General features: G+C 36.1%; 1 protein-coding gene across 7 annotated transcripts in view; it reads left to right on the top strand.

Moving 5' to 3' along the window:
- Positions 1-17,211, top strand: part of Uggt1 (UDP-glucose glycoprotein glucosyltransferase 1) — a 107,652-nt gene that overhangs the window by 74,505 nt on the left and 15,936 nt on the right. For all 7 annotated transcript variants that reach the window (XM_046463717.2, XM_046463721.2, XM_046463720.2 and 4 more), the window contains 12 exons: positions 107-238; positions 857-987; positions 3,317-3,412; positions 7,025-7,127; positions 8,394-8,473; positions 9,569-9,758; positions 10,916-11,074; positions 11,859-11,944; positions 13,629-13,713; positions 14,917-15,005; positions 15,627-15,731; positions 16,854-16,938. In XM_046463717.2, coding sequence (XP_046319673.1) covers positions 107-238; positions 857-987; positions 3,317-3,412; positions 7,025-7,127; positions 8,394-8,473; positions 9,569-9,758; positions 10,916-11,074; positions 11,859-11,944; positions 13,629-13,713; positions 14,917-15,005; positions 15,627-15,731; positions 16,854-16,938 — 1,341 coding nt within the window. The remainder of the gene's footprint in view (positions 1-106; positions 239-856; positions 988-3,316; positions 3,413-7,024; positions 7,128-8,393; positions 8,474-9,568; positions 9,759-10,915; positions 11,075-11,858; positions 11,945-13,628; positions 13,714-14,916; positions 15,006-15,626; positions 15,732-16,853; positions 16,939-17,211) is intronic.

Here is a 17,211-nt window from a genome sequence, read left to right as displayed (position 1 = left end):
TGAAATTCAGTTGTCATAAAAGAGCATTTTATGGTTTATTCATTGATTACTCATTATGGTTTGCTTAGTAACAATGACTTTTCCTTAAAAATGATTACTTCCCTAGGGCATGGATTTCAGTCTTTTTAAAGAGGTCTTTGAGTCTTCCAAAATGGATTTCATTTTGTCTCACGCCGTGTACTGCAGGGATGTTCTGAAGCTGAAGAAGGGACAGAGGGCAGTGATCAGCAATGGAAGGGTGAGGATCTGTCAAGCTGAGACAAGCTTGACTTCACATTAGGTCCATGAACACTCTTTGCAGCATGCTACTCTGACCTAGTAAACTCTTCCAATAGAGCCACCTTCTTTCCAAAGGTGATTAGGGCTTCTGAAGTGCCAGTGATATTTCTACTCCTGTTTTCAGGGAAGTGTGCTTTTGGATATAGAACCTTCTGCTGTTTGTGTCTTGACTGTGGGAAGTAGTGAGAGTGTGGTGGCTCTCAGAACCCAACTCAGTACAACTTTGATACATAGAAGTAGGCTTTATTACTGATATTTGGTGAGAATGAGTGAAGACTACATTACATTACTACTTTACTCTGGAATTTGCTTACTGTAAAATAATGTGAAACACATACATGTATAATCCATGTGCCTGAGACATTAATAAGTAAACACATAACTATGAGTTGATTCATGATTCAGGCTTTTCTTTTTATTTTTTCACTTTTTTTGTTTGTTTGTTTGTTTGTTTGTACCTGCCTTGGGTCTAAGGCATTTGGTGTATGAGATAGCCTGAGGCCAGCAGAGAGGCTTCTTAGCTGCTGCTGATGAATGGCTTGTCTGCTCTGACCACCTACTCTTCTTTTCCTCATAGATCATTGGGCCTCTGGAGGACAGTGAGCTTTTTAACCAAGATGATTTCCATCTCCTAGAAAATATCATTTTGAAAACTTCTGGGCAGAAAATAAAATCTCATATTCAGCAGCTTCGAGTAGAAGAAGATGTGTAAGTTGAGTCATAGAGAAATTAGTTCATGCTATAGAGTTTATATTAATTAGACTTTTCTCACTATATATTGTTCACTACCTAGTCCAAGATGTTTTATTTCTGGCTTTAAATTGTAATAATCCTCATGTTTTAATTTATCTTTCTGTTAAAATAGCTAATTTATTTCCCAGGCTGCTATTTAAAGAACTGAATTCTCCCAGTTTTATTTATTTTTGATTCTGGTATGTTGTGAAACTTTTGATATGTAGACATAGCTTATTTATTCTCTGGAATATCTACAGAAAGAGAGACTTTCTTATTTAATCTTGTTTTATTTTCCTTCAGTTTTATTTTGTTCAGGAGAGGAAAGGCAGGTTAAATACTTCTTTTCCTCCCCTCCCCCCCAGTACAGAATACAGAGTTGTTGTTCTTGCATCCTCCAAAAGTGATGTTGGTTATTGTTGGCTTTTTATTTTGATTATTTTAATGCTTATTAACTAATGTATTTTAGTGGGTTATTTCTCTTAATGAAAGAAAATTAAGTATTTGAAAGGACCATGTACCTGCTATATAACTGGAGCTTGTAGTCATACAAACCTGATTTGTACACTAAATATCACATCTATGTGTATTTTGAGGATATAGCTCTATATTTAATTGTTTTAATATAAGTCTTATATTTATTATTATTATTGTGTGTGTGTGTGTGTGTGTGTGTGTGTGTGTGTTGCTTGGGATTGAACCCAGGGCCTTGTGCATGTAAGGCAAGCACTCAACCAACTGAGCTATATCCTCAGCTACCTTTTTCCTCAGTGGCTGCACCATTTTATATTCCTACACATAAGGGTTTCTCGGAGTCCTCATCAACCCTTGTTAGTCCTTTTTTTTTTTTTTTTTATTGTGTGTGTGTGGTTTAATAGCCATCTTAATAGGTTTGAAGTGGTATTTCCTAGTAGTTTGAGTTTCATTTCTGTAATCTTTAATGATGTTGGATGTCTTTTCACATGCAGATTGACCATTTGCATATCTTTGGGAAAATGTCATTTAAATTCTTTGCTTATTTTTAATTGGGCTGTTTGGTTTTTTGTTATTGTTTAGTTGTAGGAATTCTTGATATATTCTGATGTCAGTTCCTTATTAGGTACATGTATTGCAGATATTTTCTCTCCATTTTAATTTATTTTTTTTTTGTACCAGGGAGTGAATTCAGGGGCATTCGACCACTGAGCCACATCCCAGCCCTTTTATTTTTTTTAATAATATTTGTTTTTTAGTTTTTGGCAGACACAACATCTTTGTTTGTATATGGTGCTGAGGATTGAACCCGGGCCGCATGCATGCCAGGCGAGCACACTACCGCTTGAGCCACATCCCCAGCCCTTCTCTCCATTTTATGGGTTGCTTTTCCACTCTCTTGGTAGTATTCTTTGATTCATAGTTGGATGATATAAGATTTTAAAGTTGTCTTATTTTTCCTTCATCTTTTTCATTTACCATCTTGCTGCAGAGTTCAAGATCCACATTTTAGTGACATTTGACTTTGATAACTGCCAGAGTAGTCTATTTTTCAAGTCTCATGTAATCTTCTAGATTATATTATAATATAGTTTTTGAAATAAAAATATATCCTTGTATTTGTTAACGAATAAAAAGGTTTTATGATGAATTTTTAAGGAAAAGTTAGGTTATCAAATATAATCCCACTTTTGTTCATATATATTTAAAAAGAATTATGAGTTACAGTATCATAGCTAATTTTTTGATGGTGATTATTATGTGTAATCTCATGTTCTCCTTTGTATTTCTCTCAATATTTTTCCAGTGAATTATTACTCTAATATTCACAGAAAGTAATAACATCATTTAAAAGCTAGTGAAGGAGCTTTTTTTTGTTTTGTAAATAATATTGACAACCTGTCATAAATCAGGCACTGTGAAAAGTGCTTGATATGTTTAGTCAGCACAGTATTTACAAGAGTCCTGCAGAGTAGGGCTCTGTACTTCATATATGCAAAAAATAAGTAATGTCCTCAAGGCCATCCACCTAATCACTTACAAAATCAGTACTGTTTTTTAATGCATGTTGGTATGAGTTCATGCCTTCTTTATTTTTTAGTTGTAGGTGGACACAATACCTTTATTTTATTTTTATGTGGTGCTGAGGATTGAACCCAGTGCCTCACGCATGCTAGGCAAGTGCTGTACCTCTGAGCCACAACCCCAGCCCCTCATGTCTTCTTTAAACCATCCTGGCGGCATTCAGTATTTGGGCTGGTGATGTGTTTAACAATGATTAGAAAACCTATGGTTAAACTAATGGTAAGATTTCCTTAATCTCTTCTTTCAGGGCAAGTGACTTGGTAATGAAGGTGGATGCTCTCCTGTCAGCTCAACCCAAAGGAGATGCAAGAATTGAGTACCGGTTTTTTGAAGACAGACACAGGTATAGAATTAATGTTGAATTTGTACATGTTCTTGCATATTAAACTCTTAGGCTTACCTTTACCTTTATTTTTCTATATCAGGTTTGTGTTTAAGTTATAGAAATGGAAGATTTGGTGTACAGTTTTCATATAAACAGATTCATGTGAACACCTATATATATATATTTGTGACCATGTTATTTTTTTGTTCATATAGGCATATGTGTGTGTGCATGAATCTCCTGAATACAGGAATGTCTTCCACAGAACTGATAGCTACCTCAGAAATTTAACTTTGATGCAGTAATGTTAATACACAATCCTTATTTACATTTCTATAGTGTCTCAGTAATGACCTTTCACAAGTGCTTTTGTTGTTGTTGTTGTTTTGATCTTAATTACACATGTTGCAGTTAGTTCTCCCTTTAGTCTCTTTTAGTCCAGAAGAGTCCCTTCTCCCTTTTTTGGGGGGGAGGGGTCTATTGTCTTTTATGACATTGGCTTTTTTTTTATATTAGTTATAAGTGGACATAGTACCTTTATTTTATTATATGTGATGCTGAGAATCGAACCCAGTGTCCCACATGTGCTAGACGAGCACTCTACTGCTGAACCGCAACCCCAGCCCCAACATTGACATTTTTTAAGAATCCAAGTCTTTTGTTTTGTGGAATGTTCTAGAGTCTGGTTGTTCCCTTGTGATTCCACTTAGACTAAATTGTTTTTGGGGAGAACTGTACAATTGCCTGGAAAGTATGTAATTTGATTGCATCTTAGAATCCCAGGAAGGCTTTAAATATGACTCTATGTGTGCTTCTCTTGTGTGATTCTGACCTGATTTACCTGGCATGGATTGGTTGGTGTAGTCACTTGTGATTTCTCACAGCCAATTCTGGTGGGGGTTAGACTGTCTGATGATGGCAGGTTGGGACTGATTCCCTCTCTGCTTGCATTGGATGTGCCTCCTAATTGTGGGTGGAGACTTCTGCAGCTCCCATCTAACCCTCATGGAATTTTGCCACTAGCAGCCAGATTGCACCCACTTTGCACCCATCTTTTCAACACTGCATACTTCTTGATAATAATATATTATCTATATCCTTTTCTCCATGAGTTTTATATAATTAAAGTGCCCTAATTACAAATTTTATTATAATACAAATTATAATTAGAGAAATTCTTATTGGGGTTGTCTTAGCTAAATGAATGTTTTTTTCATATTTAAATCAGAAATTTCTCATTTATGCTAGAATAAAAAGGTCTGAACCATAAGTTTGTACACCCTTACTGTCACAGTGTGATCCATGCTTGTGAATATCATCATTAGTGAAACACAGTATTCTTTGATATTTGCTTTACTCACTCTAAGTAAGTATATATATATATAATCTCGAAATCTTGTTCCTCTATCATGTTTGGCTTTTTTCCTGGCTTTTCTCTTACTAATACTGCAAATATATTTAAATGTAATATCATTAGTTTATATTGTTCCCATTTGCACACCAACATTCCTCTCTTCTTTCGTTTTCTCTTGACCTTGTTGTATAGTGTGGGGGTGGCTAAAGGCCCTCACAGGATCATTGGCTGGGCATGACTGTTGCAGATCATTGTGCTGGTGAGATCCTGCAAAACTACCAACCCTGGCACAGCAGGCCCAATAAGGTGCTGTGTTCCAGTGTGGAGTCCTATTAGATATCCACTTTTTGTTCCCTTTATAAGAGTTTATATAATGCTATTTTCTTTTTAAATATTCTTTTAGTTGTAGATGAACACATTACTTTTATTTATTAATTTATTTTTATGTGGTGCTGAGGATTGAATCCAATGCCTCACACATGCGAGGCAAGCACTCTGCCACTGAGCCACAATCTCAGCCCTAAAATGCTATTTTCTAATGAGCTTTTCTGCTAGGATTCCAAAGTAGCACAGAATTGCAAATTATATTAGTGCAGTAGCACTCAAATTTTGGCTTTTACTCAGAAGCTTTTAAAAATGCCGATTGTTAGACTTGCCCCCAGAGTTTCTAACTGAGTAAATCTGAGTGGGAGCCAGAAAGTTTGATTCTAGCAAATGTCCAGGTGGGGCTGATGCGATTGGTTTGGAGCCACATTTTGAGAATAACTACATTAAGGTAAAAATGTGTTGTTGTGTTGGAATAATCATTGTAGGTGATTGAATCTGAAGTTGTTAATATTATGAGATTGCAAGCATCTGCTGCATAACAAGCTATTCTAAAGTGATTATTATTTCCAAATCACTTAAAATTTGAAATAACTTCATCAGCATCTAATTATTTCCCAGTTGTAATAATTATGTTCTGCTTTGTGTTATACTTTTGTTTTCATCCCACTGAATAAATGCTCTTGCATAGAAGAGTAGAGATCAGCATTGAACCACAAGAATATACTTACCAGGTTAAACAAAACAAAACCAGTCATTTTGAAAAATTGGGTGAAGTTTAAATCTATTCAAAATTTTAAACTTCATTAGAGGGCCCTGCTTCTCTTGAGTCACCTAAGTCAGTGTGACTTCAGAGGGAAACGTTGTAACAGGAAGCTTTATGTGGATAAATGTATATTCTTTCTAGAAAACCAAAGAGTGACCAGCTATAAGAACAGACAAAATATGTAATTCTAACAAAGATGTGGTGTGATTCATTGTTTTGCCTTGCATATTACTATAGATCTTCAGGAAAAGCAGTTAACAACGCATATTAGTCACAAAGATATTTGTATCCCATGACCCCATAATCTTCTGTCTAGATCTTCTTTGATTCTTTAAAGAACTTTGCAGATATGGAGAAGCTGTCTATACAGACTGTTCATAGGTTGAAAGCTGTATAAATTTTCAGCATTAAAGAGTAATAAACTGTGGCAGTTTCACTTGGTAAATAAAATATCATTTCTTATTCAGGATGCTTGGTGTGTAACAATATGTGGAAATGTTTATGTTGAAGTGGTGGGGGTTGGAGGAAATTATTTTAAATTTCCTAAGTCTATATTTAGAACTAATTTTCATATAAGTATCTAAAAAGGATGACATAGAAATGCAGCTAGTCCATTGGGATAATAAGGTTTTTGTGATTGCATTTTTTTCTTTTTCTCGGTTTTGTAGATTTTTGGAATCTTCTTATATTCTTTTTAATTAATTTATTTTTGTGATAGTAGAGATGGAACCCAGGGCCTCACATATGTTAGGCAAGTACTTTACCACTGAACTACATCCCCAGCTCTATTACTTTTAAAAATGATTTATTTCTTCTTTCCTCATACTCTTTTTGCCAGGAAGTAAAAATCAGCGTGATGTTCCAATAGTTGTAGAACCTAACATTAGTAGCTTTTAACAGTTTGGGGAAAAATACTGTTTCAAGCTGGTTTTCTTCTCTTCATATACATCTTTAAAACATTTTGAGTAAGCCTGAGTTATCAGGGTTTTATAAACTTTAGTAATAGATTAATCTTATGGTTGGCCACCATCGTAGTATAGTTTTTCCAGCTCTAAAGTTTTTTTGAAATGTTAAGAGGGCTGGAAGGGTAATAGGTTATGTTGAACCAAATCAAAAACATCACAGTAACTTAAAGTTGTTTCCTGTTTCCTCCATGTTAATGTTTTATCATTTGTATGTTTCATAGTGCAATTAAACTGAGGCCAAAGGAAGGGGACACATACTTTGATGTTATGGCTGTCATTGACCCTGTCACCAGAGAAGCACAGAGGCTTGCCCCATTGCTCTTGGTAAGGACCACTTCCATCATTTCATACCATTTTTATCTGAAGTAGTCTTGTACTCTTGAATTCTCTGAAAATTTCCTTTATCCCTTTGTCATCTTCAAGGGGCATTGGAAAATGCTACAGGCATCTTCAGCAGAGTATTCATCATAAAGTTTGTAATGGCTTGGAAAACAACTTTATAACTTTAGGAAGTTGGTACAAGTTTTGTTGGCTATTTCATATAATTAAAAAATTTAGTAGCATCCTCATTCAGAGCAAACTATTTTTAAATTAATTTATGCTATATTTTAATTTCTAGTAGCAAAATCATAAATAAGGTAAAAGAATTTTGCTTTCACTATCCTTTTTTATAATTACCATGGACTTTTTGTTGTAGCTGTCTTTTAGCTTTTATTATAAAGATGTTATAATTTTAAATACGTTTTGAAGGCACTAACCAAAACACTTCAATATTTTGTTTGGATTTTTTTAAGGTAATAATTTTTTTGAAGTATAATTACCTAACCGTGTGTGTGTGTGTGTGTGTGTCTGTGTGTGTGTGTGTCGGTGATGTTGGGGATTGAACCCGGGGACACTTAACTACTGAGTCATATCCCCAGCCTTTTTAGTATTTTATTTAGAGATGAATAAAACAGCCTTGCTAAGTTGCTGAGGCTGGCTTTGAACTCACAATCCTCCTGCCTCAGCCTCCTGAGCCATTGGGATTATAGGGCTGTGCTGCTGTGCCCGGCTATCACCTAGCCCTTACGTTTTCCTTGTGTAGATAGATATTTATCATGTATCTGATATTTGTCATGTATCTGCTGCTTCCCTATGACTTTGTGTTAAACTTCTTTATAAAAGGAGCAGTGATAGCTTATTTCCCCCTCTACCCAAGTCATATGTATGTGTGATGTAAATTTTGTACAGGAGTTGTGATTTCCAGAAATTTCCTCACTATAGACATTATGTCAGTTATCTTTTTTTTTCCCCGCCTTTGGTATGAGGGATTGAACTCAGGGTCACTTAACAACTGAGCCATATTCCCAAGCCTTTTTACTTTTTATTTTGAGACAGGGTCTTGCTGAATTGCTTAGGTCCTCGTTAAGTTGCTGAGGCTGGCTTTGAACTCACAATCCTCCTGTCTCAGCCTCTCAAGTTGCTAGGATTACAGGCATGCACCACTGCACCCAGCTTTATATTTTTCTTGAGATATTAAGAAATGTTCTTGAAGAACAAAATCTCTGAAGAGAAAATTTTAATATTTTGTCATTTGATTTGTTCTTTTAGGTTTTAACTCAGCTTATAAACATGAACCTAAGGATATTTATGAACTGCCAATCGAAACTTTCGGACATGCCTTTAAAAAGGTAAAACATACTATTTAAGACAACAATTGGAAAAATGGAACCAAATCCAATAGGAGGATTAAATATTAAGGAGTTTAGTGGGTTTTAGGTAGACTTCATGCTTGAAAGGGTCATTTAATAAATGTTCAGTTGTGCCAAATCGTAGCTCTAATCTGAACTTCTAAGAACACAGTGTGGGCTTGGGAGTATTTAGGTGCTAGTGAAAAACCAGGTTACTTGTACTTGTGCTTTTCATCTTGAAGGAGTGGTCACTTCAGGTTGCAATGGATATATTAGAGGAAACTTGCTTAGGTTAGTTTACATGTATCTTGAAAAAGAGAACAGGCTTAGCTCTCTATTGTCAAGGGCTTTGGAATGGTTATTTATGGAAAAAGTAATATAAAAAGAAGTTAATAGTGTAGCATACATTCCTCAATTGCAAATGTGCTATGTTCTATAGGTTAAATTCTGAGCCTTTTGAAAGAGTCTTAGCAAGTGACCAAAGGGTTCCCAGCTCTCACCATTGTCCTCCCATAAAGAGATGTTTAAATTATTATAGGTAGTGTTTTTTTTAGGGCTAGCCTGAGAACTCAATCACCATTTAGAACTTGTTTGTTTGTTTGTGTACCAGGGATTGAACTCAGGGACTCTCAACCACTGAGCCTCATGCACAGCCCTTTTTTTTGTATTTTATTTAGAGACAGGATTTCACTGAGTTTCTGAGGCTGGCTTTGAACTCACAATCCTCTGCCTCAATCTCCTAAGCTGCTGGGCTTATAGGCATGTGTGCCACCACACCTGGTTCAGAACTTGGTTTTTAAGGGGAAACTGGATGCTTCCCAAGGGAAAAAAGTGCTCAGGAAATGCTTGGCTGCAGTCACCCACATGAAGGAATGGCTCCCTCCTCAATCCTACTTCTCCTTCCCTTCTTCTGCATCTATAACTGGAAGCATCATTAACTTAAACGATAGTTTAGGAAGTACTTCTCCCAATCTGGAAGGATATTCCTCCACATCTACTTTGTTTTAATCTGTGTTTACTTGTATTGATGCTTGCAAACTCAAGGACTGTGGTTGCCTAGAAAGAAAAATCTAACACTCTTCTTTTCAATTTCAGCTTTTACCGTTATGTCTTAGAACCAGAGATTTCTTTCACTTCAGATAATAGCTTTGCTAAGGGTCCAATAGCAAAGTTTTTGGATATGCCACAATCTCCACTGTTCACTCTGAACTTGAACACACCTGAAAGCTGGATGGTAGAATCTGTCAGAACACCATATGACCTTGATAACATTTACTTAGAAGAGGTAAGAATGTCATTGCTTCCAAATATTTAATCATGTATAAAACCCATTTATGATGTTACTAGTGGTGGTTGACTGAATAAAATGAATCAAGGGGCCTTTGAGAAATTAGTATCTGAGTAAAATGTAGTTTTTAAAAAGCCATAGCTTGGCTGGGATTGTGGCTCAGTGATAGAGTGCTCACCTAGCATTCACAAGGCACTGGGTTTGATCCTCAGAACCACCTAAATGTAAAATAAAGATATTGTGTCCACCTAAAACTAAAAAATAAGTATTAAAAAAAACAAAAAAAAGTCATAGCTTTATTCAGATGAATTCTCATGCCCTCAGATTTACCCTTTGAAGAGTACAGGCCAAAGGTTTCACACAGCTGTGCAGCCGTTACCACTAATTCCAGATAATGTTTTATCACCCACAGAAGAAGCTCCATACTCATTAGCAGTCAATCCCTGTTCCCTTAGTCTAGGCAACTATTAATCTATTTTCTATTACTGTGCATGTACCTATTCTGACATTTTGTCTATATAGAGTCATGTAACACATGGCCTTTTGTGACTGGCTTCTTTCACTGAAAAATGGCTTCAAAGATTCATCCATGTTATCACATGTGTTGGTACTTCATTCTTTTATATTGCCAGATAATATTCCTTTGTATATGTATACCACACTCTATTCATTCACAGATGGACATTTGGGTTGTTTCTACTTAGAGCTATTATGGGTAACGTTGCTATGAATGTTGTGTACAAGTTTTTTACTGATCCATGGCTGTAGGATGCCTTTCCATTTATTTAGGTTTTTAAATTTTTTCTATAATATTAGGAGTGTTATTCTCTTTTTGGAATGACTTCCATGTTATTTTTTTCCTTTCAACCCAATTTTTATAATTATACACAATCAATAATCACCAGGATCAAGATACAGAACCTTTCTTCATTGCCAAAAGGTCCTTATTCCCCTTTGCAGGCAGTCCCCCACCTTGGCCTCAGGCAATACTGATTTGCTTTCTGTCACTGCAGTTTTGCATTTTCTTGAATTTCATTCAATATGATCATGTAATATGTAAGTCTTTTTGACTTCTTCATTACTTTGTAAAAATGCATTTTGGACTCATCCGTGTTGTTGCTGAATAGACTCAGGTAGTGATTTTGATATTGCAGGTGGACAGCATAGTGGCTGCTGAGTATGAGCTGGAGTACCTGTTACTAGAAGGCCACTGCTATGACATCACCACAGGCCAACCCCCACGAGGACTGCAGTTCACATTAGGAACTTCAGCTGACCCAGTTATTGTGGACACCATTGTTATGGCCAATCTGGTAAATAATCAGAGAATCAGGTGGTGATGTGGCAGTCACATTGAGTTGGGCACTGTCATTTACGATGGAACAATTAGCTTTCTGAACCATAAAGTGAGAATTCGATTCATAATTGACAGAATTTGGTTAATATAAAAATCATTAGTTTGCCACAAAGTCTTGGGTTCAATCCCCCATTGCAAAAATAAATAAATAGAAATTTAAAAATAAAATATTAAAAATACAACATTGCTAAGGGTTGGAGATGGGAGGTAGCTCAGTGGTAGAATGTTTGTCTAGCATGTGTAAGGCCTTCCTGGGCTTAATCCCCAGCACTGAAAGGAAAACAAAACAAAACAAAACAAGCAAACATAAATATCATTAGTTTGGTTAAATTTGGAAATTAGAATTACATGTTAAGTTTTTAAAATAAAGCAAAAAATCAACATGCTACAATACAATGCTGTAGCTGAATTGGATCCTGGAAATGCATTATTCATGAGCTGTCAACCTTGTTCTTTTCTTTAGGAAGTTTGCAGCTTATTTAGTCATCGAACATTGACTCTTCCCTGAAGCACAGCTAAGGGCAGACTTCTTGGCTTGACTGAACTATATTTTCTAGAGTTTCTAATGTGTAGTTGAATTATTTGGTTTTTTTTTTTTTGCATTGCCCAATTTGTTAACTATCTTATTTATAAGATAAATATCATATTTTAGACACCCAAAGGAGTAACTGTTCCTAAGAAACAGCATTTTGATGTTTTAAAAAAGAACTAAAATTTGGCTTTTGTTTTTCTTCTCCTAGGGCTACTTTCAGCTAAAAGCCAACCCAGGAGCTTGGCTTCTCAGACTTAGAAAGGGACGGTCCGAAGATATTTATAGAATCTACAGGTAGGATTATGTGATGCAGGTACATTTTTCCTAAGCATTTTGAAATGAGAATCAGCTCTAATTGGATACTACCCTGGCATTTTGCCAGGCATCACCAATTTAATCTATAGTCATATGTGTGATACTTTTCCAGGAAAGTAAATGTGCTATAATTATTAAGAGAGAATTGAATAATAAGAGACATAGAGAGTAATAGGCAGGTATTATGCTTCAGTGATTCCTTTGTGCCAGCACTATCTCAGGATGAAATCATTTTATCACTATGATGCACTCTATAGGCAGATGAGAAATTTAGTCATTTGAAGAAGGGAGAAAAAAGGAAATTCAAACTTCTCTGCCTGGAGAGTATATCCGACCTGAGAGATTTGCAAATACATAGGCCATATGAACCTCAGCCATTCTGTCTGCTCCATTTCTTCCCTGTGGTGGTGTGGAAGAAATAACTGTTCTAGAACATTTTGTCAGTAGCTGGGTTTTTGCCTTTAAGGTTTATGTCTCGTATCTACTAGTTAAAAAATATTATACTTCCTTTAAGTAAGTTTGGTCTAAATTCAGCTTAACATGATTTAAATTAGTTTTAGATTATGAAAAAAATTCCTGCCGATTTATTTACAGAATGGTTTTCATTAGAGTTTATTTGAAATACTCTCTTGTGTGTTGCCTTGGCTCCATAGCATTACTAACACACATGAAAGCAATGTAGATTAGTTCATATTTCTTACCCGGGAAATAGAAATTTGTATTATAATAACATTTTATCTTAAATAGTGGATTTTTCTCCAAATAATGTTTTCTCCAGATAATGGTCTTACAGAATTTTAATTGTGTTTCTAAATTCTTTCCCTTCTGTGTGTGACTTTCCTGTCTTCCCTCTTCCTTAGGGTTATGGCGTCCCCTTTCTTCCTGGCTGTCTAGCATTTTCCTCTGGGTAGATATTCTCTGACGCTGGAGTGTTTCATACTTCAGGTTTTTCCCTGTCAAAACCTTATTTTTGTCAGAGAACTCTGTTCTCTGCTGTATGGCAGCAAATGTAGTGCATTCACATTATTATTGTGACCTCTGCACCTTGAAATTTGGTGTTTGGAAGTTTTAAGCATTACAATTGGTTGGTAGGAAAACCTTATGTAAATTTTTTCTTCCACTGTTGTATCTGCCTATAAATTAATTATAGTTCTTCCTGATCATAGTTCTTTTTACTGGAGGCACCAAATTGAGTTCAGGGCCTTGACTTGGCAGTTTATATACCTCCAGACAGAGGGAGAGTAGAATTCTTTATAAAGCTGTTCCAATTAAAGAGTAGAAGTGAGGTAGTTCTCATGATGGTTCAAAGTAGCCAAGCCCTTTGTGGTTCTTTACTCAAAGTGCCTTGCGTGGGTCAGACCTGTGAGCACATGCCCTTGTTCAGTGCTCAGCACGTGCGTGTTCCATGCCTGGGAACCTCTCAGTCTATGACAAGAGATTCGGAGGAGAACTTGTAAAGGAAGTTTGGGTACTCACCATATAGAGAGCTCAACAGGTGCTTTTGTGCAGCTCGAAGGGGTTTCCTTCAGGTTGTAAGGAAATTACTGGTTCTGAAAAACTCCTTTACGATAAAGGTGATGAAAAAATAGGGCATATTGTTGGCTGACCATCTACTGCATTTTGAGAATTATGGTTTGTAATGTCTATTGCTTTTCTGTCTAAGCCACGACGGTACAGATTCTCCTCCCGATGCTGATGAGGTGGTTGTCGTCCTCAACAACTTCAAAAGCAAAATTATTAAAGTGAAGGTGAGTTTGCTGTATGAAAGGCAGCCCTCTTTATAGTTGGTCAAAGTAGTAGTACTTTGTGTTCAGAAGATAACATGTAAAAATACAGACAGCCGTTCCTCCTTAACCCTAGGATTCAGTCACCCACGGTCAGCCATGGTCTGAAAATACTATTGTTTTTCTTGATTTGAGAGAGAGAGAGAGAGAGAGAGAGAGAGAGAGACCACATTCACTTTAGTTTCATTATAATATATCGCTGTAATTGTTCTGTTTTTTTTATTATTGTGAATCTCTTACTGTGTCTTACTTGTAAATTAAACTTTATCACAGTTGGGTGTGTATAAGGAAAAAGATAGTATATACAGGGCTTGAGGTTTCAGGCTCCACAAAGAGACTTGATTCATTGAACATGTCTCCCATAGATGGGGGGGAGGAATGAGTGCTGAAACCAGCCCAAGGATTCTCTTTGGAATTTACTGTAGCAATATTAGGAATGTTGCTTTAAGCCACAATGTCTTTGTAAATGTGAACTGGTGATTTTCTTTAACCAAGAGATCGTACCTTTTGGGTAGTCTCAGTGAGCAATCATTCCGATTTTATATAAAATGTTTTCAGTAGAGGCTCTGTTGCTATGTAGTCACAATTTATAGTATTATTCATGTTTTCATTCTCAGAATATTCGGGGAAAATGACGTTGAAAATTGAACAATGAAATGGTAGTTCTTCCTCAGCATTTTGAAGTTCTTTGTGCCTTCAATTAAAGTAAAATGTATTTTGGAATAAATAATCATTACACACAGGAAAACATAGAGTCAGCCTGCATGGTTGAGCAGAAAACCATGCTGTTGAGAAAATTCACCCCATGTTTGTGTTAGTAAAACCTGAAAACAGGTCATGACCTAAATGTCTCTTTCCTAGAATCCACTGTTAGCTTGGTGACTTGTGGCTCTAGTTTTATTTAGACTGCATTTTCAATGCATCTGAATTTGAGGTTCTTTGCTCATTATACAAGTTAAAAATGGTTATTTCATTAAAAGAGATGACTGTCTTCTCACTTAAGGCTCTAATGTGAACATCAGATGGAGGCATTTATGTTGAATTCTGATAGGCTCCATCTGGGGCTGTAACTGCTTATGAGAGAATTCACAGCATACATCCAGTGTAAGTTAGTTTTACGTCTCCTGGACATACTCGGAGGAATATAATCTGCCATGTACATTGTAGGTTCAGAAGAAGGCAGACATGGTGAACGAAGACTTGCTGAGTGACGGGACAAATGAGAATGAATCTGGATTTTGGGACTCATTCAAATGGTAAATTGGCATCATAAAATAATGTTTTTAAGGAAAAACAGATATAAGCACCATCCATCCCTCCTTTTGAGTTAGTATTTGGGACTTTCCGTTCTGCTTCTCGTAGCCAGATTTGGAATAGGTGAGTATTCTTACTTTGGAATAGATGGGTATTTTCCAATTAATTAACCAAAGGAGGTTAGTGTCTCCTGATGGACTTACTTCTGTTCCATGCTTCTTAACTTTTGTTGGGCTGTGCCTGCTCTTTGGAGAAGTGATTGATAATTGCTTAGTTTACTTCTGATTGTACAGACTGTGTCTGTGGAGCCCATGCGCCACCTATTCCTAAAGCAACATAATGCCTTGTTAACACGTGCATCCTCCTTGTTACCCTGAGCATCCTCCTTGTTAGCCTGTGGGTGGACTTCTCAGGCTTGTGCCTGTTCCCAGAGTGCTGGGTGCTTTGTGACTCCTGCCCCTTCTTACCCTCTTGGGCAAGAATAGGAATGGGAAGGCACTCTCTTTCCAGCATCTCATGGAGTCTTGTTTTGTTGTTGTTGTTTTTAATAATTATTTTATTTGTTCTTTTTAGATATACATAACAGTAGAGTAATGGAATCCTGTTTTTATCTCTTGTTACAGGGGCTTTTCAGGAGGCCAGAAGGCGGAGGAAGTGAAACAAGATAAAGATGACATAATTAATATTTTCTCTGTTGCATCTGGTCATCTCTATGAAAGATTTCTTCGGTTAGTCTTGTTGATTATTTTGGTGTCTGTAAGTGAATTTGTCATGGTATTCCTATTTAGAGGTTTTTTTGGATTCTGCCTATTGTACTTAAGTGTATTTAGAGCACTCTGAGGACTTTGAGTAGCTTACTATATGCAGTCCTTTTTTTTTTTTTTTGATCTGGTCAACTCCATGAAGCCTAGTAGTGAATACCTCTATGTATATTGTAAGACTATAGATTTTGAATATCATGTGCACACTTTATAGATAGTATTGTTTATTTGGCTACTAAATGTTAGGAGATAGACATAGAGAATAGAATAGGACCATGAACACTTCACCTTCTACAGAGTCAAGAGGAATCTTAGTTCATAGGTAAGAAAACTTCTGTTTTATACAAACTAAGACCCAGAGCTGGAAGGGACTTGCCTAGGTCACATAACCAGAGGCAAGAGGGACTATAGGCTTCGACTTGTTGACATTGGGGCCACCAGAGAGGAAGGCACTTGAGAGACTCTGTTCTGAAGACATCCCTTTGCCTGATAATCAGGTCTCTTTTTTCTTTTTTTCACTGCAAATCTAGTATAGAAAATAATCAAAATGTCATTTTTATCCTTTAGTTTCTAAAAAACCTCTGACCTAAAATAATGACAATGGTAATAATTTATTTAATTAAATGCCTTGATTGAGGAATCTTGAGCCTGTACACACTGTCCTCCCCTTGCTCTTCCTTGTTCTCCTTGGCAGGGCTCTCTGTCCAGTCTGAGGGAGGTAATGCATGTATGTACATGTTCTCAGGACCAATGCTGCTGTGCCTTGACAGGGGTGTTGAGGAGTGATATATTCAGTTACCACAACCTCTAGTGTTTACTTGTACTATAATTGATATATCAGTTCATGAAGCAGTTTACTTAAAGGTACAGCAGAATTAACATTTTCCTCAGTTAGCTAGGTATATTTTTATAGAGAAATGCCCCTTCTCTCCCATTCAGTGATAACTTTATAAATAAGAATAAGTACATTTTCCATTACTAAGGGTCTCTGTTTGCTGTGCTGCCTTGTTATTGATTTTGCTTAATGTTATTGAGTTAAAAAGCATTGAAACATTATTATTATTATTATTATTTGTTTTTGTTTGGCAGCATAATGATGCTATCAGTGCTAAAGAATACTAAGACTCCTGTGAAGTTCTGGTTCTTGAAGAATTATTTGTCCCCCACATTTAAGGTTTGTTTCATAGGAAAAAGAAAACTGTTCTTATTAGGGAGATATTTACAATATTTTTTTTTTACTGCTTTTGTTTTATCTTTATATTTTAAAATTTTTCCTTTTATTTGACTACCCTAATTTAGTTGTGTATGTCTATGTTGATTTTCCTTACAACAGATTGTTCTATGGGGTGAACATGTTACAAAACTATGACCTGTTTGAAACTTAGATAATATAGGAGAGTCTAATCTTTTTAAGAAGCAGTGTTTTAATGAAATAGCATTCCCTTCC

The sequence above is a fragment of the Marmota monax genome, unplaced genomic scaffold (genome assembly GCF_021218885.2).
Source record: "Marmota monax isolate L192 unplaced genomic scaffold, Marmota_monax_Labrador192_F-V1.1 WCK01_AAM20220418_F8-fsc00034, whole genome shotgun sequence".
NCBI classification, from domain to species: domain Eukaryota; kingdom Metazoa; phylum Chordata; class Mammalia; order Rodentia; family Sciuridae; genus Marmota; species Marmota monax.
This window is presented reverse-complemented; position numbering and strand designations above follow the sequence as displayed.